Genomic DNA, 23,142 nt, shown 5'->3' on the forward strand with positions numbered 1-23,142 from the left:
AATTGTTTTGGGTTTGTTTTTGTAGGTCCTTTTCTTCTCTTGTGTTTCTCACTTAGAGAAGTTCCTTTAGCATTTGCTGTAGAGCTGGTTTGGTGGTGCTGAATTCTCTTAGCTTTTGCTTGTCTGTAAAGCTTTTGATTTCTCCATCGAATCTGAATGAGATCCTTGCCGGGTAGAGTAATCTTGGTTGTAGGTTCTTCCCTTTCATCACTTTAAGTATATCATGCCAGTCCCTTCTGGCTTGTAGAGTTTCTGCTGAGAAATCAGCTGGTAACCTTTGGGAGTTCCCATATATGTTATTTGTCGTTTTTCCCTTGCTGCTTTCAATACTTTTTCTTTGTCTTTAATTTTTGCCAGTTTGATTACTGTGTGTCTCAGTGTATTTCTCCTTGGGTTTCTCCTGCCTGGGACTCTCTGCACTTCCTGGACTTGGGTGGCTATTTCCTTTCTCATGTTAGGGAAGTTTTCCACTGTAATCTCTTCAGATATTTTCTCTGGTCCTTTCTCTCTCTCTTCTCCTTCTGGGAACCCTATAATGCGAATGTTGTTGCGTTTAATGTTGTCCCAGAGGTCTCTTAGGCTGTCTTCATTTCTTTTCATTCTTTTTTCTTTAGTCTATTCTGCAGCAGTGAATTCCACCATTCTGTCTTCCAGGTCACTTATCAGTTCTTCTGACTCAGTTATTCTGCTATTGATTCCTTCTAGTGTAGTTTTCATTTCACTTATTGTATTGTTCATCTCTGTTTGTTTGTTCTTTAATTCTTCTAGGTCTTTGTTAAACATTTCTTGCATCTTCTCGATCTTTGCCTCCTTTCTTATTCTGAGGTCTTGGATCATCTTCACTATCATTATTCTGAATTCTTTTTCTGGAAGGTTGCCTATCTCCACTTCATTTAGTTGTTTTTCTGGGGTTTTATCTTGTTCCTTCATCTGGTATATAGCCTTCTGCCTTTTCATCTTGTCTATCTTTCTGTGAATGTGGTTTTTGGTCCACAGGCTGCAGGATTGTAGTTTTTCTTGCTTCTGCTGTCTGCTCTCTGGTGGTTGAGGCTATCTAAGAGGCTTGATGGGAGGCTCTCGGGAATATTCTTAGTAGAAAAAAATCTTAATCTAAATGTCCATCTGCTTATACCACAGTCGTTGGTCAGTCAAATCCACAGGGCAGTTCTCCTCAAGCAGCTATCAGGGGTCCATGGAAGCTGTGAAATAGGCCAAGTGGTTCTTACCCAATTGTGATTGGGCCCCATATGCTAACACATATATATGGAATCTGCTAGTGTTGGAGGGTCTCCTGCAGAGGCGGGGGGTGGCTGTGGCTCACTGAGTACAAGGACACTGGCAGCAGTTCTGGGAAGTACTCCCTGGCATGAGCCCTCCCAGAGTCCTCCATTAGCACCACCAAAGAGCCAGGTAGCTATTTTTTATTTATTTATTTACCTATTTATTTATTTTCATCATGCCAGGTCTTCATTGCGGCATGCAGACTTCTTGGTTGTAGCATGCAGACTCTTAGTTGCAGCATGCGGACTTCTTAGTTGCGGCATGCATGTGGGATCTAGTTCCCTGACCAGGGAACAAACCCGGGCCCCCTGCATTGGGAGTGCAGAGTCTTACCCACTGTACCACTAGGGAAGTCCCTAAAGCTCTACATTTTTACCCTCCCCCACCCACCTTTTATGTTTTGATGTCACATTATCATCTTTTTATCTTGAGTATCTTTAATTACTGTAGTTACAGTTTTAATTTTTTTTAACCCTCATAATAGCTTCATAAGCAATTAATCCACTGCCTTTAATATATATTTACCTTATGAGTATAAAACATATGGAAGATTTATACTTTTATATGTTTTCTTGTTACTAATTAGCACCCTTTCTTTTCAGCTTAAAGAAGTCCCTTTAACATTTCTTGTAAGGCCAGTTTAGTGGTGGTGAACTCCTTTAGGTTTTGCTTATCTGGAAAACTATCTTTCCTTTAATTCTGAACAGTAACTTTGCCAGGTAGAGTATTCTTGGTTGGAAGTTTTTTTTTTCTTTCATCACTTTTAGATTCATTTGTTATCTTGATTGTAGTGATGGTTTTACAGAGTATACTGATGTCAAAGTTCATCAACTTGTGCACTTTATGTTCTGTTAATGTCAATTAGATCTTTCTTTAAAATTTGGAGTGTAAAGAATGAAAACTGTTTCCAGTATGCAAGAACTCAAGGACTATAGTTTCCATGAGCCCTGCCTGAGGTGTCTACTAAAGAATAAGTTTTAGACAACAAAAATGACTAGAAAGACATCCATATAAATATACAGTTAATTGTAAAGAACTAAGACTGAACAAGGTCCTGATCGTGTGCTCTGCTAAGATAGAGTACAACTGTTAAAAAAACGGTGTGCAGCACAAGCAGCTGATACCATTCACACGAAAACAACCCCCCCCAAAACGGGGGGGGGCGATGGGGAGAGCATTGCAAACACTTCTTTTAATGTTATTAGTAATCATATTGACAATATTATTCTGAGACTATTCTGCTATGTGTTAAATGAAATAAATAATTATGTACCAGTGAACATCCCTAGCACCAGAAATACACTTTAAATACAGTTCCTCACTAAAAGAAACCAGAGCTCCTGAGGAAATGGCTGATCCCAGGTCTCAGGCAGGAAAAATACAAACATCTTGTCGTACCAGATAGAAATGATCAGTGACATACTTTTTGACATACTAGGGTTATGTCAAAGGAGCCAACTTGAACAGGCTCACACTGCCAAAGATGGGCAGTTTGAGTGTAAAAAATTAGAATAATGGCAGTGAACTGAAACCCGTCAAATATGCTTAAATCCATGAGTTCATCCTGATATTTAAAAGAGAATCAGTCATCTTCGGAGAATGACAGGGAACTAGTTCAGAAAGAATCAAGCATTTATCTTGCCTTTCTTATCTGATCTGTACCCCTGGGGAAGCAAATATTAATGAGTGAAATTGCCCCTGTCTAGAGTATTCCATGTAATAAATGACAAAGAAATGAATAGAATGACAGTGTCACCATTTTGTAATGCCCAGTGAATTGAGAAAGGCATAAATTATTGACAGGTGATAATAACATAAAAAGAGAGACAGTCTGACATCATGTGCCTCCTGATGAAGGAATACACCACCACCTGTAGTCTTGGCAAAGGGAAGAAACCTGAGTCTGATCCAGTAAGATCAGAAGGGGAATCTATAAATTAGAAGATGCAAGAAACATCAAAAAAATGTTTACTCACACTGGTCAGAATAACCATCATCAAAAAGTCTACAAATAATAAATGGAGAGAGGGTGTGGAGAAAAGGGAACCGTCCTGCACTGCTGGTGGGAGCGTAAATTGATGCAGCCACTATGGAGAACAGTATGGAGATTCCTTAAAAAACTAAAAATAGAGCAACTGTACGACCCAGCAATCCCACTACTGGGCATATATCCAGACAAAACGAAAACTCTAATTCCAAAACATACATGCACCGCAATGTTCATAGCAGCACTGTTTACAATAGCCAAGACATGGAAACAACCTAAGTGTCCATCAACAGACGAATGGGTAAAGAAGATGTGGTGTACATATTTACAACAGAATATTACTCAGCCATTAAAATAACGAAATAATGCCAGTTGTAGCAACATGGATGGACCTAGAGATTATCATACAAATGAAGTAAGTCAGACAGAGAAAGACAGATGTCATATGATATCTCTTATATGTGGAATCTTAAAAAAATGATACAAAACAGAAATAGACTCATAGACATAGAAAACAAATTTATGGGACTTCCCTGGTGGTCCAGTGGTTAAGACTCTGTGCTCCCAATACAGAGGGCACAGGTTCGATCCCTGGTTAGGGAACTAAGATCCTGCATGCCGCATGGCGTGGCCAAAAAAAAAAAAAGAAAACAACTTGTGGTTACCAAAGGGGAAAGGGAGGAGGATAAATTAGGAGTTTGGGATTAACAGACACATACTATTGTATATAAAATAGATAACCAACAAGGATTTACTGTATAGCACAGGGAACTCTATTCAATATCTTGTTATAACCTATAATGGACAAGAATCTGAAAAAGAATGTATATGTATAACTCAATTACTTTGCTATACACCTGAAACTAACATGGTATTGCAAATCAACTGTATTTCAATAAAAAAGAGAATATTGCAATTTAAACAAAATTTTAAATGCCAAAACTAAACTAGTGCCTAGGGATGCACATTTGGGTGACAAAGCTAAAAAATAGACATTAGAAATCAGAATAATGGTTACTTACAGGGGAACAGAGGGGCTATGATTCAGGTAGGACATAAATGATAGGGCTTCTTGGGTAAATGGTAGTTTTATTTCTTGACCTGGGAGTGATTACAAGAGTGCTTTAGAGTAATTCATTAATCCATATATTTACTTTGTGTGGTTTTCTGAATCTGTGCCCTCCCTTCATATGTTTGGAAAATGTTCTGTTTGTTAAATTCCTGAGATTCCCTAATTCCTTCTTTAAATACATGTTGCTGGGGCTTCCCTGGTGGCGCAGTGGTTGAGAATCTGCCTGCTAATGCAGGGGACACGGGTTCGAGCCCTGGTCTGGGAAGATCCCACATGCCACGGAGCAGCTGGGCCCGTGAGCCACAACTACTGAGCCTGCGCGTCTGGAGCCTGTGCCCCGCAACGGGAGGGGCCGCAATAGTGAAAGGCCCACGCACCGCGATGAAGAGCGGTTCCCGCACCGCGATGAGGAGTGGCCCCCGCTTGCCGCAACTAGAGAAAGCCCTCGCACGAACCGAAGACCCAACACAGTCAAAAATAAATAAATAAATAAAATAAAATAAAATAAAAAGTAGCTATAAAAATAAATAAATAAATAAATACATGTTGCTGAAAAATACATGCACTGTTAGGAATCCTTGAAGAAGAGTTCTGGGTGGCTAATCCTTAGTTCATTAAAACAGCTGCCCTGCATAATCCAGTCCTGAGAATTGGAGAGGGAATAAACATCAGCGTTGGGTCTGCAGAAGCAGTATCCTTTTGCCAGGCAAAGGGGCAGAGTCACCACACGTCCCCCTTCCCCCTCCTTACAGATTGGCTGCAATGCCGTCAGCTGGGCCCCTGCTGTCGTACCTGGAAGCCTCATAGACCAGCCATCTGGGCAGAAGCCCAACTACATCAAGAAGTTTGCATCAGGCGGCTGTGACAACCTCATCAAACTGTGGAAGTAAGTGGGGTTGGTGAACTTCTCAAGGGGACACTTCTCACCTTCTACCCTACCATGACTCAGCCTCAGTTCACCAGAAACTGGATCACCTGTCTTTTTCCCTTCTGCCCATAGAATACTGTCTTCAATCTCTCAGAGGACATCCTTTTTAAAAAAAAAAAAAAAACTTGCCCTTTACACAGGAGCTTGGACTCTTCCTAATTCACAACTGCTAGAGCCGACTTGCTGGCTGTGGAGGAACAGAGCATTTCCTGGAGGGCTTCTTTATAGCTGGTGAACTGAATAAAATTCTGTAGGTTCAACAAATGTTTATCAGAAAGGTGGAATAGCTTCTCCACCCCTGTGGAGCCTGTGGGGTGGGGGAGGAATGGAGGTGTGGGAATGGCACCTGGGCTGCTGCCTGCTGAATTCTCCCCACCATCTCCCCTGTTAGGGAGGAAGAGGACGGCCAGTGGAAGGAAGAGCAGAAGTTGGAAGCACACAGTGACTGGGTTCGAGATGTGGCCTGGGCCCCCTCCATCGGCCTGCCCACCAGCACGATCGCCAGCTGCTCCCAGGTCAGCTCAGACCTGTGCAAGCATCCTGTGTTAGTTAATCTCAGGAAGTCCCATCAGCCCTTACAGTTCCCCTGGGGGAAATCCTTCAAGGGGAAGGGCAGGAGACAGGCAACTGTAGACCATTGTAAATAAGGGAGCACCTGGAGCCCAGCCATCACGAGTGAAGCCTTGGTCGGAAGCCACAGTGGCGTTCTTCCACTGAGCCAAGGGCAAGACCAAATTCAGGACTAGTTTCCCCTCCTGACCCTTTTGTGGATAGGGAATGGAGGTACCCAGGCATCATTCTGAGAGTGTTCCCAAGCAAGGACCAGGAACAATGGGAAATTGTAAGACCTTGGGCTCGTCTACCTACTCACTATTCCCAGACAGATAACAAAAGTAAGACCAAGGATAAGCCTTTAATTATATGCTACCACTCAAGATGAGAGTTAAGCCTGGCCTTTTACGTCATTTGAGCCTCTTCTACTTGGTCCTAAATTTGAGAGGACCAAGTAGAACAGGCTTAAATGGTGTAAAAGGTAATTCTGTTTGTTCTGTTTTAGTTCGGTTTGGTTTGGGGAGGGGGTGGGGGTGTGTGTTTTGTTTTGTTTTGTTTCTTGGTCCCATCTCATTCTCTGAGCTTGGCTTTTAGACAGCTATACCCATTCAGTTGAGAAAGTACAGCGCCAGAGGGAGCCAAAACAACGAAGTGACTTGGCAGACGTGAGGAAAGCCCCAGAGAAAATTTGAGAATTAGCAGTGCGGACAGTGAAACCAGTATGAGGAAAGGAACCTGGGAGACTCCTGACCAATTTGAAGTGTGTTCCTGGGGTAAAGGGATAAAAGCAAGGGTGCTGGGCTGGAAATTAGTCCTCAAAGCTGTGAACACCGAGGAGGTCCTTGGCTGTGCTTTGCCCTGAATCCCCCACCCTATTCCTGCAAAAGTCCAATATAGCTCCAGATTGAGAGGATATCACTAGGGCAGGATTGCTGCCCCCATCTCCTGACTCTAGCCTGTCTTTTCCCAGGATGGTCGAGTGTTCATTTGGACCTGTGATGATGCCTCGGGCAATGCGTGGTCCCCCAAACTGCTGCACAAGTTCAATGATGTTGTATGGCATGTGAGCTGGTCCATCACAGCCAACATCCTGGCTGTCTCAGGCGGAGATAATAAGGTACATACACCCTATTTCCATGACATGGCACACAGGCCCCTGTTTGTCTTTAGTTTGTCCAGTAGAGGGCACAGTTGACTCTTCCATCTAATGGCAGGGTTGGGAGGAACCTGAATGAAGACTGTTTTGAGCATGTCTCTTATTTACATCATTAATTCTTACGACCCCCCCACCCAACCCCGAGGGGTTGTATATCCCCCTTATACAGATGGAGAGGGTGACGGAGATTTGACTTGCATAGGGGTCATGAAGCTGTTCGGTGGCATAGCCAATAATCAGACCCAAGGTAAATCCAAAGCCACCACCCTGGCCGTCCATCACCCTGACCATTTGACAACCTCATCTTCATGGTAACGTTTAGTTATATGTAAAATACATATAACAAAGTTTACCATCTTAACTTTTTTTAAGTGTACAGTTCTGTAGTGTTAAGTATTGATACATCCACGTTATTCTGCAGTCATCACTGTCATCAACCCAGAACTCTTCATCCCAAACTGAAATTCTGTGCTCTTCAAACAGCACCTCCCCATGCCCCCTCCCCCAGCCCCTAGCAACCCCCATTTTGCTCTCTGTCTCTATGAATGGACTACTGTAGGGACCTCCTGTAAGTAGAATTATAAGGAATTTGTTTTTTCTGACTGGCTTGTTTCACTTAGCACAGTGTCTTTTTTTTTTTGAATTTTATTTATTTTTTTTTATACAGCAGGTTCTCATTAGTTATCCATTTTATACATACTAGTGTATACATGTCAATCCCAATCTCCCAATTCATCACACCACCACCACCACCTCCCACCGCATTCCCTTCTTGGTGTCCATACGTTTGTTGTCTACATTTGTGTTTCAATTTCTGCCCTGCAGACCGGTTCATCTGTACCATTTTTCTAGGTTCCACATATATGCGTTAATATACGATATTTGTTTTTCTCTTTCTGACTTACTTCACTCTGTATGACAGTCTCTGGATCCATCCATGTCTCTACAAATGACCCCATTTTGTTCCCTTTTTATGGCTGAGTAATATTCCATTGTATATATGTACCACATCTTCTTTATCCATTCGTCTGTCGATGGGCATTTAGGTTGCTTCCATGTCCTAGCTATTGCTATTGTAAATAGTGCTGAAATGAACATTGGGGTGCATGTGTCTTTTTGAATTATGGTTTTCTCTGGGTATATGCCCAGTAGTGGGATTGCTGGGTCATATGGTAATTCTATTTTTAGTTTTTTAAGGAACCTCCATACTGTTCTCCATAGTGGCTATATCAATTTACATTCCCACCAACAGTGCAAGAGGGTTCGCTTTTCTCCACACCCTCTCCAGCATTTGTTGTTTGAAAATCACCAGATTTTCTGATAATGCCCATTCTCAGTGTTGTGAGGTGATACCTCACTGTAGTTTTGATTTGCATTTCTCTAATTATTAGTGATGTTAAGCAGCTTTTCATGCGCTTCTTAGCCATCTCTGTGTCTTCTTTAGAGAAATGTCTATTTAGGTCTTCTGCCCATTTTTTGACTGGATTGTTTGTTTTTTTAATATTGAGCTGCATGAGCTGTTTATATATTTTGGAGATTAATCCTTTGTCCATTGATTCCTTTGCAAATATTCTCTCCCATTCTGAGGGTTGTCTTTTCATCTTGTTTGTAGTTTCCTTTACTGTGCAAAAGCTTTTAAGTTTCATTAGGTCCCATTTGTTTATTTTTGTTTTTACTTCCATTACTCTAGGAGGTGGATCCAAAAAGATCTTGCTGTGATTTATGTCAAAGAGTGTTCTTCCTATGTTTTCCTCTAAGAGTTTTATAGTGTCCGGTCTTACATTTAGGTCTCTAATCCATTTTGAGTTTATTTTTCTGTATGGTGTTAGGGAGTGTTCTAATTTCATTCTTTTACATGTAGCTGTCCAGTTTTCTCAGCACCACTTGTTGAAGAGACTGTCTTTTCTCCATTGCATATCCTTGCCTCCTTTGTCATACATTAGTTGACCATAGGTGCGTGAGTTTATCTCTGGGCTTTCTATCCTGTTCCATTGATCTGTATTTCTGTTCTTGTGCCCGTACCATATTGCCTTGATTACTGTAGCTTTGTAGTATAGTCTGAAGTCAGGAAGCCTGATTCCTCCTGCTCCTTTTTTTTCCCTCAAGACTGCTTTGGCTATTTCAGGGTCTTTTGTGTCTCCATACAAATTTTAAGATTTTTTGTTCTAGTTCTGTAAAAAATGCCATTGGTAATTTGATAGGGATTGCATTGAATCTGTAGATTGCTTTGGGTAGTATAGTCATTTTCACAGTATTGATTCTTCCAATCCAAGAACATGGGGTATATCTCTCCATCTGCTTGTATCATCTTTAATTTCTTTCATCAGTGTCTTATAGTTTTCTGAGTACAGGGTTTTTGTCTCCCTAGGTAGGTTTATTCCTCGGTATTTTATTCTTTTTGTTCCAATGGTAAATGGGAGTGTTTCCCTAATTTCTCTTTCAGATTTTTCATCATTAGTGTCTAGGAATGCAAGAGATTTCTGTGCATTAATTTTGTATCCTGCAACCTTACCAAGTTCATTGATTAGCTCTAGTAGTTTTCTGGTGGCATCTTTAAGATTCTCTATGTATAGTATCATGTCATCTGCAAACAGTGACAGTTTTACTTCTTCTTTTCCAATTTGTATTCCTTTTATTTCTTTTTCTTCTCTGATTGCCATGGCTAGGACTTCCAAAACTATGTTGAATAATAGTGGTGAGAGTGGACATGCTTGTCTTGTTCCTGATCTTAGAGGAAATGCTTTCAGTTTTTCACCATTGAGAATGATGTTTGCTGTGGGTTTGTCGTAGATGGGCTTTATTATGTTGAGGTAGGTACCTCTGTGCCCACTTTCTGGAGAGTTTTTATCATAAATGGGTGTTGAATTTTGTCAAAAGCTTTTTCTGCATCTATTGAGATGATCCTATGGTTTTTCTTCTTCAATTTGTTAATCTGGTGTCTCACATTGATTGATTTGCATATATTGAAGAATCCTTGCATCCCTGGGATAAATCCCACTTGCTCATGGTGTATGATCCTTTTAATGTGTTGTTGGATTCTGTTTGCGAGTATTTTGTTGAGGATTTTTGCATCTGTATTCATCAGTGATATTGGTCTGTAATTTTCTTTTTTTGTAATATCTTTGTCTAGTTTTGCAATCTGGGTGATGGTGGCCTCATAGAATGAGTTTGGGAGTGTTCCTTCCTCTGCAATTTTTTGGAAGAGTTTGAGAAGGATGGGTGTTAGCTCTTCTCTAAATGTTTGATAGAATTCACCTGTGAAGCCATCTGTCCTGGACTTTTGTTTGTTGGAAGATATTTAATCACAGTTTCAATTTCATTACTTGTGATTGGTCTGTTCATATTTTCTATTTCTTCCTGGTTCAGTCTTGGAACGTTATACCTTTCTAAGAATTTGTCCATTTCTTCCAGGTTGTCCATTTTATTGGCATAAAGTTGCTTGTAGTAGTCTCTTAGGATGCTTTGTATTTCTGCCGTGTCTGTTGTAACTTCTCCTTTTTCATTTCTAATTTTATTGATTTGAGTCCTCTCCCTCTTTTTCTTGATGAGTCTGGCTAATGGTTTATCAATTTTGTTTATCCTCTCAAGGAACCAGCTTTTAGTTTTATTGATCTTTGCTATTGTTTTCTTTGTTTCTATTTCATTTACTTCTGCTCTGATCTTTATGATTTCTTTCATTATGCTATCTTTGGGTTTTGTTTGTTCTTCTTTCTCTAGGTCCATTAAGTGTAACGTTAAATTGTTTATTTGAGATTTTTCTTGTTACTTGAGGTAGGCTTGTAGAGCTATAAACTTCCCTCTTAGAACTGCTTTTTCTGCATCCCATAGGTTTTGGATCGTCGTGTGTTCATTGTTTTTGACTTCCTCCTTGATTTCTTCAGTGATCTCGGTTTTTTAGTAACGTACTGTTTAGCCATGTGTTTGTGTTTTTTACGTTTTTTTCCCTGTAACTGATTTCTAATCTCATAGCATTGTGGTCAGAAAAGATGCTTGATATGATTTCAATTTTCTTAAATTTACTGAGGCTTGATTTGCAACCCAAGATGTGATCTATCCTGGAGAATGTTCTGTGCGCACTTGAGAAGAACGTGTAATCTGCTGTTTTTGGATGTAATGTCCTATAAATATCAGTTAAATCTGTCTGGTCTGTTGTGTCATTTAAAGCTTGTGTTTCCATATTAATTTTCTGTCTGGATCATCTGTCCATTGGTGTAAGTGAGGTGTTAAAATCCCCCACTATTATTGTGTTACTGTCGATTTCCTCTTTTATAGCTGTTAGCAGTGCCTTGTGTATTGAGGTGCTCCTATGTTGGGTGCATATATATTTATAATTGTTATATCTTCTTCTTGGATTGATCCCTTGATCATGATGTAGTGTCCTTCCTTGTCTCTTGTAACATTCTTTATTTTGAAGTCTATTTTATCTGATATGAGTATTGCTACTCCAGCTTTCTTTTGAGTTCCATTTGCATGGAATATCTTTTTCCATCCCCTCACTTTCAGTGTGTATGTGTCCCTAGGTCTGAAGTGGGTCTCTTGTGACAGCATATCTATGGGTCTTGTTTTTGTATCCATTCAGCGAGTCTGTGTCTTTTGCTTGGAGCATTTAATCCATTCACATTTAAGGTAATTATCGATATGTATGTTCCTATTACCATTTTCTTAATTGTTGTGGGGTTTTTTTGTAGGTCCTTTTCTTCTCTTGTGTTTCTCACTTAGAGAAATTCCTTTAGCATTTGTTGTAGAGCTGGTTTGGTGGTGCTGAATTCTCTTAGCTTTTGCTTGTCTGTAAAGCTTTTGATTTCTCCATCGAATCTAAATGAGATCCTTGCTGGGTAGAGTAATGTTGGTTGTAGGTTCTTCCCTTTCATCACTTTAAATACGTCATGCCACTCCCTTCTGGCTTGTAGAGTTTCTGCTGAGAAATCAGCTGTTAACCTTATGGGAGTTTCCTTGCATGTTATTTGTCATTTTTCCCTTGCTGCTTTCAATAATTTTTGCCAATTTGATTACTATGTGTCTCAGCGTATTTCTCCTTGGGTTTGTCCTGCCTCGGACTCTCTGCGCTTCCTGGACTTGGGTGGCTATTTCCTTTCTCATGTTAGGGAAGTTTTCGACTATAATCTCTTCAAATATTTTCTCAGGTCCTTTCTCTCTCTCTTCTCCTTCTGGGACCCCTATAGTGCAAATGTTGTTGCGTTTAATGTTGTCCCAGAGGTCTCTTAGGCTGTCTTCATTTCTTTTCATTCTTTTTTCTTTAGTCTGTTCTGCAGCAGTGAATTCCACCATTCTGTCTTCCAAGTCACTTATCCATTCTTCTGCCTCAATTATTCTGCTATTGATTCCTTCTATTGTATTTTTCATTTCAGTTATTGTATTGTTCATCTCTGTGTTCTTTAATTCTTCTAGGTCTTTGTTAAACATTTTCTTGCATCTTCTCAATCTTTGCCTCCATTCTTTTTCCGAGGTCCTGGATCATCTTCACTATCATTATTCTGTATTCTTTTTCTGCAAGGTTGCCTACCTCCACTTCTTTTAGTTGTTTTTCTGGGGTTTTATCTTGTTCCTTCATCTGGTATATAGCCTTCTGCCTTTTCATCTTGTCTGTCTTTCTGTGAATGTGGTTTTCCTTCCACAGGCTGCAGAATTGTAGTTCTTCTTGCTTCTGCTGTCTGCCCTCTGGTGGATGAGGCTGTCTGAGAGGCTTGGGCAAGCTTTCTGATGGGAGGGACTGGTGGTGGGTAGAGCTGGGTGTTGCTCTGATGGGCAGAGCTCAGTAAAACTTTAATCCACCTTTCTGCTGATGGGTGGGGCTGGGTTCCCTCCCTGTTGGTTGTTTGGCCTGAAGCGACCCAGCACTGGAGCCTACCCCACTCTTTGTTGGGGCTAATGGCGGACTCTGGGAGGGCTCACGCCGAGGAGTACTTCCCAGAACTTCTGCTGCCAGTGTCCTTGTCCCCACAGTGAGCCACAGGCAACCCCTGTCTCTGCAGGAGACCCTCCAGCACTAGCTGGTAGGTCTGGTTCAGTTTCCTATGGGGTCACTGCTCCTTCCCCTGGGTCCCGATGCACACACTACTTTGTGTGTGCCCTCCAAGAGTGGAGTCTGTTTCCCCCAGTCCTGTCGATGTCCTGCAATCAAATCCCACTAGCCTTCAACTTCTGATTCTCTAGGAATTTCTCCTCCTATTGCCAGATCCCCAGGTTGGGAAGCCTGACGTGGGGCTCAGAACCTTCACTCCAGTGGGTGGACTTCTGTGGTATAAGTGTCCTCCAGTTTGTGAGTCACCACCCAGCAGTTATGGGATTTGATTTTATTGTGATTGCACCCCTCCTACCGTCTCATTGTGGCTTCTCCTTTGTCTTTGCATGGGGGGTATCTTTTTTGGTTCCAGTGTCTTCTTGTCGATGACTGTTCAGCAGTCACCCGTGACTCCGGTGCTCTCGCTATTGGGAGTGAGAGCACGTCCCTGTACTCTGCCATCTTGAACCAATCTCAGCAGTGTCTTTTTTTTTTTTTTTTTTTAAGTATAGTTGATTTAAAATGTTGTGTTAATTTCTGCTGTACAGCAAAGTGATTCAGTTATGTGTATGCACATTCTTTTTTATATTCCCTTCCATTATGATTTATTATAGGATATTGAATAGTTCCCTGTGCTATATAGTAGGACCTTGTTGTTTATCCATTCTATATATAATAGTTTGCATCATCTGCTAATCCCAAACTCCCAATCCATCCCTCCTGCACCCCCCCATCCACCTTGGCAACCAGAAGCCTGTTCTCCATGTCTCGGAGTCTCTTTCATAGATAAGTTCATGTCATATTTTAGATTCCACATATAAGAGATATCATATGGTATTTGTCATTCTTTCTGACTTACTTCATTTGATATGATAATCTCTAGGTCCATCCATGTTGCTGCAAATGGCATTAATCTTTTTTATGCCTGAGTAATATTCCGTTGTATGTATGTTTCACATCTTCTTTATCCATTCATCTGTCAGTGGACATTTAGGCTGTTTCCAACTCTTAGCTGTTGTAAATAGTGCTGCTATGAACATAGGGGGGCATGTATTTTTCTGAATTAGAGTTTTCTCTGGATATATGCCCAGGAGTGAGATTGCTGGATCATATTGGTAGCTCTGTTTTTAGTTTTTTGAGGAACCTCCATACTGTTTTCCATAGTGGCTGCACCAGTTTACATTCCCATTGTCAGGGTAGGAGTGTTCCCTTCTCTCCATGCCCTCTCCAGCATTTATTTGTAGCCTTTTTGATGGTGGCCATTCTGATTGGTGTGAAGTGGTACCTCACACCTACCTCACTGTAGTTTTGATTTGCACTTAGCGTAGTGTCTTCATCTGTGTTGTAGATCACCTGTGTTGTAGTGTATGTCATAGTTTCTTCCTTTTGAAGGCTGAATAATATTCCATTGTGCCACATTTTATTTATCCATTCTCTGTTGATGGACACTGGGGCGCTTTCACCTTTTGGCTATTGTGAATAATGCTGCAAGGCACATGGGTGCACAAGTATTATCTCTTCAAGACCCTCTGCAGACAGCTTTTACCCAGCCTAGGGTCCCTTTTGTGTTCAGTGGTCCCAGAAAGATCCATCAGGCCCTATCTAAAAGCCATAGAATTTGAGCTGGAATGACCCTCAAAGGACAGCTAATCTAACCCTATTTCTAGTGAGTGCCAATATCAGGACTAGTACCCAGGTCTGGTGGCACCCAGGACAGGCCACTGTACCCTGTCTGCCCTCAGTAATGTTTACAAATCAGTGGGCAAGTACCTGGTTGTACGTTCCACGTTTTGGGGTCTGCTGTCTTTTATGCTTCTTACTCTTCCTTATAAGCCTGTTTCCTACAAAGAGCTCAGCGCTATTGCTGTCTTTATAGCATTCCTTCACTGAAGGACTTGGTATGTTTTCACTTCAGAGCATTCTACACAGTGCATGCTTAGTGAATAAACTCTATCCCTAAGGCAGCAATTCTTAGAATCTTTTTTTTTTTATCAAGTTAATGTACATAGCTTTAGGTAGTTTTTTTTTTTTTTTTTTTAAGGATTTTCTTTTTAATTAATTAATTAATTAATTTTTGTCTGTATTGGGTCTTCGGTTCGTGCGAGGGCTTTCTCCAGTTGCGGCAAGCGGGGGCCACTCTTCATCGCGGTGCGGGGACCGCTCTTCATCGCGGTGCGCGGGCCTTTCTCCATCGCGGCCCCTCCCGTTGCGGGGCACAGGCTCCAGACGCGCAGGCTCAGCAATTGTGGCTCACGGGCCCAGCTGCTCCGTGGCATGTGGGATCTTCCCAGACCAGGGCTCGAACCCGTGTCCCCTGCATTAGCAGGCAGATTCTCAACCACTGCGCCACCAGGGAAGCCCTAGGTAGTTTTTATTTGGTTTTTTGTGTGTGTTTTTTTTTTTTTTTTGGCTGCCTTGGGTCTTTGTTGCTGCGTGTGGGCTTTGTCTAGTTGCGGCGAGCGGGGCTAGTCTTCATTGTGGTGCGCGGGCTTCTTATTGCAGTGGCTTCTCTTGTTGCGGAGCATGGGCTCTAGGCGTGTGGGCTCAGTAGTTGTGGCTCCCGGGCTCTAGAGCACAGGCTCAGTAGTTGTGGTGCATGGGCTTAGTTGCTCCGCAGCATGTGGGATCCTCCCGGGCCAGGGCTCGAACCCGTGTCCCCTGCACTGGCAGGTGGATTCCCAACCACTGCGCCACCAGGGAAGTCCCTATGATTTTTTTTTTTAATGCAGTCTAATTTTCCCCGTACGGGGGCAAACCTTTTCAACTTTTAGCTGCTGCTTCTGCTGTTTACTTCAGTGTATAAATAACATACCTGTTGATCTGTTGTCTTCCTCTACCACGATTCTCAAACTTTAGCATTGCTAAACTTGTTAAAACAGATTACCCACCCCACCCCTAGAGCTTCTGAACCAGTGGATCTGGGCTGGGACCCCAAAATTTGCATTTTTAACAAGTTCCCAGATGCTACACACACTCTGGTCTGGGACCACATTTTGAGAACCACTCTAACACCCCATAACCTCTCACTGGAGCTCTATCAATTTGGTTAAACGGCATCCATGTTTACATTATTATTATTGTCAATATTTCACGTTACATCATTATTCACAGCATTGCCCCTCAGTTACTGTTACTCATATGCATTTTGTTTAATCTTTTCTTCCAGTTTTAGTGAGATATAATTGATATACATCACTGTATAAGGTAACAGTGTACAGCATAATGGTTTTGACGTGCATGTACTGTTAAATGATTACCGCTATAAATTTAGTTACCATCCATCATCTCATATAATAAAGAGAGAAAAAAATTACTTTCCTTGTGATGTTACCTCTTAGGATCTACTCTTAACAGTTTTCATATATATTATACATAAGTGTTAGCTGTAGTCATCATTGCTGTACGTTACATACCAGTACTTATTTATCATGCAACTGGAAGTTTGTGGGTTTTGACCACCTTCCTCCTGTTCCCCCTCCCCCACACACTGCCTCTGATAATCATGAATCTGATACCTTTTTCTATGAGTTTGGTTTTTTGTTTTCAGATTACACATCCAAGTAAGATAGTACAGTTGTCTTTCACTGTCTTATTTCACTGAGCATAATGCCCTCAAGGTCCATATATGTTGTCGCAAATATCAAATATTCTTTGCTTTCTATGGCTGAATAATACTCCATTTTATGTGTGTGTGTGTGTATATTTATATATAAATACAACTTAATTATTCCCCCCTCTGTTGATGGTCAGTTAGGTTGTTTCCATGTATTGCTAATTGTAAATAACTGCTGTTATGAACTTCGGGGGTCAAATGTCTCTTCAAGTTAGTGTTTCATTTCCTTTGGACTTATACCCAGAAGTGGAATTGCTGGATCATATGGCAGTTCTATTTTTAATTTTTTTTAGTTTGTTTTATTGAAGTATAATTTACAATGTTGTATTAATTTCTACTTTACAGCAAAGTGATTCAGTTACACATATATATATATTCTTCATATTCCTTTCCATTATGGTTTATCACATGATATTGAATATAGTGCCATGTACTATACAGTAGGACCTTGTTGTTTGTGCATTCTATATATAATACTTTGCATTTCCTAATCCCAAACTCCCAATGGATCCCTCCCACACCCCCCATCCAACTTGGCAACCAGAAGTCTGTTCTGTAAGTCTTGGAGTCTGTTTCATAGATAATTTGTGTCATATTTTGTTTCACATGTAAGTGATATCATATGGTATTTGTCTTTCTCATCATGACTTACATCACTTGATATAATATCTACGTCCACCCATGTTGCTAGAAATGACATATTGTTCTTTTTTATAATAATAATAATTCCATTGTATATATGTAGCACATATTCTTTACCCATTCTTCTGTCAGTGGACATTTAGGTTGTTTCCATGTCTTGCCTATTCTAAATAGTGCTGCTATGAACATAGGGGTGCACGTACCTTTTCCAGTTATACTTTTATCAAAGTGTGTGGCAAGGAGTGGGACTGCCGAATCATATGGTAGCTGTGTGTTTACTGTTTGAGGAACCTCCATTCTTTTCTCCATAGTAGTTATTATCAGATTGCAGTCCCACCAAAAACATAGGAGGGCTCCCTTTCTTCCATGCCCTCTGCTACATTTATTGTTTGTACACTTTTTGTTCATGGCATTTTGAGTGGTGTGAGGTGATGCCTCCTTGCAGTTTTGATTTCCAATTCTCTCATATTTAGGAATGTTCAGCATCTTTTCATGTGCCTCTCTTTTTAACACTATGAGTAAAATGTACCTCTGGAAATTGGCCTCTTAAAACTGGGCCCTGTTTTGAATTCCTTTCCTATTACCTGCTCCTGGGCATTTCGTGACGGCAGGTGTCTTTACAGGCTCACGGGCTTTGAGAATATGAAGTTCCCCTGAGCACCTGCTTTAAAGTTGTTGTGACTGTAAACGGCCAAAAGGTGGCATGATTTCTTCATGCCCAACTCTGGTTACACCTGCATGTACAGCCTAAGGGGGAAGTCTTGTTCCTGGGTTGTGAATTAGAGGAATGTGTCAGCACAGACACCCAAGGGCTTGTATCTCATTACTTCATTGCCCCCCTCCCAGACAGGTCCTAACCCTTGCAAAACCCCAATGCTGAGGGTGCTGTCCTACACGGGTGGGGTGACCCTAATGAAGGCAGCTGAAGGTGGGAAGGCCACCACCAGCAGACATGGAGACTAGGAGACTATTCAGCGCTCTTCCCGGCCAGAGGGTCCACCATCCTCTGGGTGCACAGGGTTGGCTTTAGCTGCGGGAGGGTCTGCCTGGATCTGGAGATTGTGGTGACATCCCCAGGGGACCAGACACTCCAGGTCCAAGGGGGGCTCATTTGCTGGTACATCCTCCCCAGCTCCCTCAGGCCCAGAACACTCCAGCCTTGTGTTACTGGCTGCCCAGGCTCCAGGGGAGTGACAGTAGCCCAGGTTCCCTAAGCCAACACGGAATAGAGGAGGCATTTCTTTCTCTTTTGATTTTATTGTATTTTATTTTACTTCTGATTTTAGTTTGGAGTGTTGTAAATTTAGTGTTGTTTTTGTTTCTGGTGTACAGTGACGTGTTTCAGTTATGCAGATACATAGATCTGTTCTCTCTCAGATTCTGTTCCCTTATTGGTTATGACAGATTGTTGAGTAGAGTTCCTTGTGCTCCACAGAAGGTGCTTGTTGATTATCCATTTTATAAATATTAGTGTGTACAGGTTAATCCCAACCACAGCATTTGTTCCTCCCCCCATGCTTTCCCCCTTGGTAACCCTAAGTTCCTTTTCTATGTCCGTGAGTCCGCTTCTGTTTTGTACATTAGTTCACGCCTATCAATTTTTAGATTCCACCTCTTCGTGAAATCATATGGTATCTGTTCTTCTCTGTCTGACTTGCTTCACTTAGTATAATCTCTAGGTCTGTCCACCTTGCTGCCAATAGCATTATTTCATTTTTTTTATGCCTGAGTGTTCATTCCATTGTATATATGTACCACATGTTCTCTCTCCATTCGCCTGTGGATGGAGATTGTGGTTGCTTCCAAACCTTGACTGTTGTAGGTCTTGCTGCAGTCAATGAACGTGCAAGTGTCGGCTTTCCAAGTATGCTTATCTGCAGATGTGTGCCCAGCAGTGGGCTTGCCGGATCATACGGTAGCTCTATTTGTGGTGTTTTAAGGAACCTCTGTAGTGTTCTTCATAGTGGCTCTACAAATTTACATTACCCCCAATGGTGTAGGAGGGTTCCCTTTTCTCCTCGGCCTCTCCAGCATTTATTGTTTGCAGACTTTTTGATGATGGCCATTCTGACAGGTGTGAGGTGATACCTTGTTGGAGTCTGATTTGATTTCTCTATTAGTGATGTTGAGCATCTTTTGTTTTTTTGGCATTCTGTATGTCTTCTTTGGAAAAATGTGTATTTAGATTTTCCACCCATATTTGGATTAGGTTGTTTTCTTGATATTGAGCTGCATGTATATTTTGGAGATTAATCTTTTCTCTGTTTCATTTGCAAATATTTTCTCCCATTCTGAGGGTTGTATTTTTGTCTTGTTTATGGTTTGATTTGCTGTGCAAAATCTTAAGTTTCATTAGGTCCCATTGTTTGTTTGTGTTTTTTTTGTTTTTTTTTTTTTTTAAAAACGCATGTAGGTGCTTACATGAGTTTTTGAGCCAGACACACCTGAGTTTTAATTGTAAACCTTCATTATTAGATTGATACGTATGAATTTGCTCTTTTTATTTGTTTATTATTTTTGTCTGTATTGGGTCTTCGGTTCGTGCGAGGGCTTTCTCCAGTTGCGGCAAGCGGGGGCCACTCTTCATCGCGGTGCGGGGACCGCTCTTCATCGCGGTGCGCGGGCCTTTCTCTATCGCGGCCCCTCCCGTTGCGGGGCACAGGCTCCAGACGCGCAGGCTCAGCAATTGTGGCTCACGGGCCCAGTTGCTCCGTGGCATGTGGGATCTTCCCAGACCAGGGCTCGAACCCGTGTCCCCTGCATTAGCAGGCAGATTCTCAACCACTGCGCCACCAGGGAAGCCCCCATTGTTTGTTTTTATTTCCATTACTCTAGGAGGTGGGTCAAAAAGGATCTTGCTGTGATTTATGTCACAGAGTGTTCTGCCTTGTTTTCCTCTAAGAGTTTTATAGTGTCTGGCTTTACATTTAGGTCTTTAATCCATTTTGAGTTTATTTTTGTGTATGGTGTTAGGAAGTGTTCTAATTTCCTTATTTTACATATAGCTGTCCAGTTTTCCCAGCACCACTTATTGAAGAGGCTGTGTGTTCTCCATTGTATCGTCTTGCCTCCTTTGTCATAGATTAGTTGACCATGGGTGCGTGGGTTTATCTCTGGGCTTTCTATCCTGTACAGTTGATCTATATTTCTGTTTTTGTGCCAGTACCATACTGTCTTGCTTACTGTAGCTTTGTGTAGTATACTTTGAAGTTGGGGAACCTGATTCCTCCAGCTCTGTTTTTCTTTCTCAAGATTGCTTTGGCTATTTGGGGTCTTTTGTGTTTCCAAAGTTTTTTGTTCTAGTTCTGTGAAAAATGCCACTGGTACTTTGAAAGGGATTGCACTGAATCTGTAGATTGCTTTGGGTAGTATAGTCATTTTCACAATGCTGATTCTTCCAATCCAAGAACATGGTATATTTCTCCCATCTGTTTGTGTCATCTTTAATTTCTTTCATCAGTGTCTTATAGTTTTCTGCATACAAGTCTTTTGCCTCCTTAGGTAGGTTTATTCCTGGGTATTTTATTCTGTTTGAGTGGTAAATGGGAGTGTTTCCTTAATTTCTCTTTCTGATTTTTCACTGTTTGTTAGTTTATAGGAATGCAAGAGATTGGGCTTCTTGACAGTGGGCCGTTTTGAATTCTTTTTCGAAGAATTCATTGTACCTCTGGAAGTGTGCAGATACAGTTCTTCACTAGTCAGCTCAATTTGGGTTTCCGGCTTTCTCTCCTATTAGTGTTCTTAGGTTGAAAGGACCTGCTATTAAGTTCTGTTTTGGGTTGAGGCACTTTTTTCAACTCTGAATATGCCACTGGCTGAGATCAGGTAGATAGGACAGCTGGTTTCTTTCCCTGCACCAGTGAGGCTGGAGCATCAGCTTCACAGCTGCCTGGATTCTCTGGTCAGGCTTGCTAGACAGTCAGGACTGGCTACTCGACTCAGCAGTAGGTGAGGCTAGAATTACCTTCCTTGCCTTGGCAGCACACAGCAGGATGGGATCCAGAGAATGCATGGCTTATTTCGGGGGGAGCTGAACAGTCAAGAGTGTGCACTGAATTCCTGGTCAGGTGAGGCCACCAGATTTGCTATGCAGACAGTGAATGCCACCGGCTGTGCTTTCTATTCCTGTGTTACCTTAAGTAGGGTTGTTGACTGGCTATGTGGCTTTGCTGGTTGGGCAGTCCGAAGGCTGTATTCAGTAGGAAGTGCAGCCATGAACTGGTGTGCTTTCCAAGGAAGCAGCTTTAGGTTACTAATGCTTTGTTTGTGGTCTGGACTGAAGCCTACCTGTGCCCCAGCTTCCCTGTCAGAACAAACTCACTTGGGCCCTGCAGGTAGGGACTCAGGCTGCAGAGATCTGAGTGCTGGTTATTGGAAGTCCTCTCTGGTCACAATCCAGTTCTCAGCAGCTGGGCCTCACAGATTCAGCTGTGATCCTGGTGGAGCAAAACCAGAGTATCAGCACCTGCAAAGTGATGACCACAATTCAGTGGGAGGCGGGGACGGGTTGCTGGATGTCACCCGGGGCTCTTTTCTCACTGGAGGGGCCAGAGCCTCAGGGGAGGCCCCTCCCCGTGGTAGTGTGCCAGCCCCTGGAAGGGATGCTGGGATCAACATGTGGCCCCTTCTCTTACCTTCTAATGCAGTTGGTCTCAGTGTCCATAGTGCAGGACACTTCAGCCTCACTCCTGTGTTGTAGGATTTGTTCAGTGGTGTGTCTCTGTGAATAGCTGTTAGTTCTTCTTTTGAGGGAAAGTGAAGCCAGGAACAAGTTGTGTCACCATCTTCATGACATCACTCTCCATACTCCTCCTTTCTTACTCTGTGTGGATACTTTTTCCATTTTGGTGGGATTTCAGAGGGGGAAGCCAAGGTAAGTGCTCTCTTTACCCACAAGACTGTGAGCTGTAGTTCTTGCTGGAGATCTTTACCCTCTTTAGAGAACCCAGGGAGGTAAGGGCAGGGATACATACCTGTAACAGGATGTGTGTGCTGGCTTGCAGGTGACCCTGTGGAAGGAGTCGGTTGACGGGCAATGGGTGTGCATCAGTGATGTCAACAAGGGCCAGGGTTCTGTGTCCACTTCCGTCACAGAGGGTCAGCAGAACGAGCAGTGACAAGACAGGCAGGGCCTGGTCTCTACCGGCTGCCTCCAGGACTGCCCCTTCATGGGCCAACTGACCAAACTGCTGGGAGGAAGAACACCCAGCTCCCACACATCACTTTCCTGGCAGTCGTTAACAAACGCAACCAGATTTATCATCTGCCTTAACATGATTTGATGCGGTTTGTAATTTACTGTCCAGCTGAACACACACTTGTTCTGAGGGAAAAACTACAATTAACTGTCAGCTCTATTATTTTAAGATATTGTTGGTCATTTTTATGTACCTTTTAGGTTCAGGCATCATTTGGAGGGGGAATGTTTCCAAAGTAATTAAATAAACTTGTATTGCTTATAATTCTTCCTGCATTTTTCTAACCCCTCCCTGCAAAGCTTGTTTTAACTCTTGTTGGTTAGTGTCCTAGAACAGCATTTACCAAGACCCAGGTCCCTGTGGGCCTAGCTGAGTGCTGCCCACAGAGCTGATCAGTCACTGTGTAAGAGTCCTTGTGACTCAGTTTATGCTGAAGGCACCATACAAAGCTACACTTCGCCTTCAGGGATGGGACTGCAGCCCCCAGCTCTGCTACTTATCCTGAGTATACATCCTCTGCTGGAGACTGAGGCTAATAAAGTCTGCCCTGCACATACAGGGTGGTATCAACCATATCCCAAGAGTTACAAGACTGACGAGGAAAGCAGGCACAATTCATCTGCTTTACTGCCCAGTCAGTGGAAGGAGAGGCTCACCAACTGAACCAAGGATCACCTCTAATGGGAGGCCC

The 23,142-nt window shown here is 42.2% G+C and overlaps 1 protein-coding gene across 2 annotated transcripts in view; it reads left to right on the forward strand.

The window, feature by feature from the left end:
• Positions 1–23,142, forward strand: part of SEC13 (SEC13 homolog, nuclear pore and COPII coat complex component) — a 66,864-nt gene that overhangs the window by 30,241 nt on the left and 13,481 nt on the right. Inside the window, exons 6-9 of one of the 2 annotated variants that reach the window (XM_057555828.1) lie at positions 5,093–5,226; positions 5,660–5,783; positions 6,791–6,937; positions 22,257–22,715. In XM_057555828.1, coding sequence (XP_057411811.1) covers positions 5,093–5,226; positions 5,660–5,783; positions 6,791–6,937; positions 22,257–22,370 — 519 coding nt within the window. In that variant the 3' untranslated portion in view covers positions 22,371–22,715. Of the gene's footprint in view, positions 1–5,092; positions 5,227–5,659; positions 5,784–6,790; positions 6,938–22,256; positions 22,716–23,142 lie in introns of those variants that run through there. The other variant, XM_057555829.1, reaches the window with a different exon arrangement.

This window comes from Balaenoptera acutorostrata, chromosome 10 (genome assembly GCF_949987535.1).
Source record: "Balaenoptera acutorostrata chromosome 10, mBalAcu1.1, whole genome shotgun sequence".
Taxonomy (NCBI): domain Eukaryota; kingdom Metazoa; phylum Chordata; class Mammalia; order Artiodactyla; family Balaenopteridae; genus Balaenoptera; species Balaenoptera acutorostrata.